We start from the raw sequence: 2902 nt of genomic DNA on the forward strand, positions 1-2902 counted from the left end.
TGCATCCTTTATCGTTTACGTTACTTTCACGCGCGGCTACGCATTTCGCTGAAACCACGATCACCAACGGTGTGGGTATTATTTTCCACGGCTTTATTTTTCGTTGTGTATGCACATTCTCTTACACAATCTCATTTCCTCATTCCACTCCACAGCCCGTTGAGTACTTTTACGCATTTTATTCCAACGTATCCAAATTGATATACGTACACGCCCATCGAAACGTACTCGTGCAACTTCAACATCTACAGATTTATATACATACGCTTCCATCGAAACATGCTCATGCAAGTATCATTCGTCCCGTGTACCAGATCTACCGCCGTTGGTAATTTTCCCCGAGGGCACTACTACCAATGGCGTGGAGATGGTAAGCTTTCGCACGGGTGTGTTCCGGTGCAAGGCGCCAGTCACGCCCGTGTGTCTTCGCTATCCCAACAAGCACTACAGCTTGTCCTGGGAAACGGTCCCAATCACTACACACGTATGGCGACTCATGACCCAAGTAAGTTCCATTATGTCACAGGAGATTTTAGTATGTCGCAGTAAGTTCTATTATATCACTGTGCGTTTTATTATGTTATGGTGGTTCTCTTATGTCACAGTATGTCCTACGATGTCACAGTTATTTCTATTATGTCACAGTAAGTTCAATCATGTCACAGTAAGCTCTATCATGTCACAGTACGTTCTATTATATCACAGTAAGTTCTTTATGTCGCCTATCGCCTACGTTTGGGCTGTTCTCTGTTTGTTTTGAGCCAGACGCAGAGACTGACGAATGATTATATGCCAAAACACCCACAACCCTAGTCACATCCGAGTGGTTGTTTGAATTGCACAAAGACCACTGCAGCCTCGCCGGGTAGCTTGTGGATTGTCAGACTGAGGCTATGTATTGTATACGAGGACTGTTGTTATTACGATGTGGTGTTCTTTGTTGTGAGCTGCACACAACGGGTGACTCAAGGCATGAGCACTGGCTGTATGATCTCTGCACAGCATAGATGCGGCATCTGCACTGTCTATAGTGACGCGCAGTCAAATCGATGGCTGCTGTTTAGAGTTTTGGGGGTTAGGGTTTAGCTGTGATATCACTTGGCCTACTTATCCAGGTATTACCAATCATGCACCCCATTGGTGTCAACATGTCAGCGCACCTTATCTACCCCCTTAACTGAACTTTACTCCAATCCCCCCCCCCCCTCTCCCCACCCCCACAGTTTGTCAACTTCGTAGAGGTCATCCCTCTGGATGAATACAAACCATCGCAAGAAGAGTTGGCTGACGCGTATCTGTATGCGGATAATGTGCAGAAGGTGTGTGTGCGCGTGTGAGAGAGCAGGAGACAGCGGAGTGCAAGCAAGCCTGTGTGCTTCCGGGAGGAGGTATCATAAGTTTAACGCTATGCCAGTAGTATATGGAACGGATGTGTGTGTGTGTGTATGTGTATTGCGTGTGTGGTTTGTGTGTGTGTGAGGGGGAGGGGGACAGGGGATCATATTTGCAAACCCTAGTTTCGGCTGCCAAATATGGGAAAGTATGGAGAGTCGAGTACAAATTGACCAGTGTCCAAGGCCAGTGCAAAGGTTTATCGAGAGTTTGAATACCAATTGCCTATGTCTGCGCCAAGTCCTTTCAAACCCCGGGCTACATTTTCTTCGTAGTGTATTAAATATTCGCACTCGCAAGAGAATGGACTTGATAGCTTGGAATACTCCTTCAGTTGTGTTTTTTTTCAGCATCCCAAGGTAGCAAACTTACTTATTTGCTTTGATAACAACCACTAGATGATGGCTGAGGTCATGGAGTGCGGCTACTCAACAACTACCACTCGCGAACACAAAGTAGCTTACCACGACAGTATACTTGGGAATCTAACGTATGACCAGGCACTGGCGAGGTGAGTGTTAGTGGATAGCATACTTATACTTGCATATCTATCTGCATTGTCCTATATGTATATATATATATATAAATATATATATATGTGTGTGTAAAGTTGATCAATGTCAGTATGCGTGCGCTAGTTGCATCACTAGCGGGTGATATGAAGCCCGCTACAATAGTCGACGTAAAGCCTAAGCGTACAACAATATACACACACTCACTTTGATGTACCTTTATGTGTTTATGTGTGTGAGTGAGTCGTGCATACATGCCTGGAGATTGGTCATTTTTACGCCTGCAAACCGTTATTGAGTGTTTTTATTGTGTCAGTGTGTGTGTGTGCACGTGCACATGTAACCACGCGAGCTCAACTAGCCTACTACAACCGTTATATTGGACGTACCACTAAGCACTGGCGGGTTGGGTGATCTACTAGCGTATTCTTAAACGTTTTTATTGACGTACCACTAAGTACTAGCTAGTTGGGTGGTCTACAAGCGTATTCTTAAACGTTTCTTTTGACGTACCACTAAGCACTCACGAGGTGGCTACAGTCTACTAGCATATAATCAAACTCTTTATTGACGTACCTGCCACCAATTACTATCAGTCTAGTCTACTAGCAAATATTCAAACGTTTTTATTAACGTACTACCAAGCACTAGCGAGATGGGTATAGTCTACTAGCGTATACTGAAACGTTTACGTATTTATCGTTTGTATAAATAATCTTCAACTTTAGAGAAAAACAGTGGTACTGCACGTTCGTATACGTGGTGAGACTGTCCAGTTGTCGCAGTTTCAAGCCCTCGTTCCTCCTATTATCTCCCATTTCGCGATGTATCGCGGGATGGGGTGGTCTAATGATATAGCAATAGCACAATTGGACCTCTTCCATCAGTACGTAAATATATACATTAAACTCTTTGTTTATTGAAGAATTTCACAGTTAGACCTCTTCCATCTCTATATACACACACACACATATATATATATGTCATGGCACGGGCGT

The 2902-nt window shown here is 44.1% G+C and overlaps 1 protein-coding gene across 1 annotated transcript in view; it reads left to right on the plus strand.

The window, feature by feature from the left end:
• The window catches only part of SARC_05818 (hypothetical protein), a 6616-nt gene extending 4588 nt beyond the window's left edge, over positions 1-2028 (plus strand). The window contains exons 4-6 of the mRNA XM_014300314.1: positions 315-505; positions 1224-1319; positions 1791-2028. Coding sequence (XP_014155789.1) covers positions 315-505; positions 1224-1319; positions 1791-1907 — 404 coding nt within the window. The 3' untranslated portion in view covers positions 1908-2028. The remainder of the gene's footprint in view (positions 1-314; positions 506-1223; positions 1320-1790) is intronic.
• The last annotated feature ends 874 nt before the right edge of the window (positions 2029-2902 follow it).

This window comes from Sphaeroforma arctica, assembly GCF_001186125.1.
Source record: "Sphaeroforma arctica JP610 unplaced genomic scaffold supercont1.387, whole genome shotgun sequence".
Classification (NCBI taxonomy): domain Eukaryota; class Ichthyosporea; order Ichthyophonida; genus Sphaeroforma; species Sphaeroforma arctica.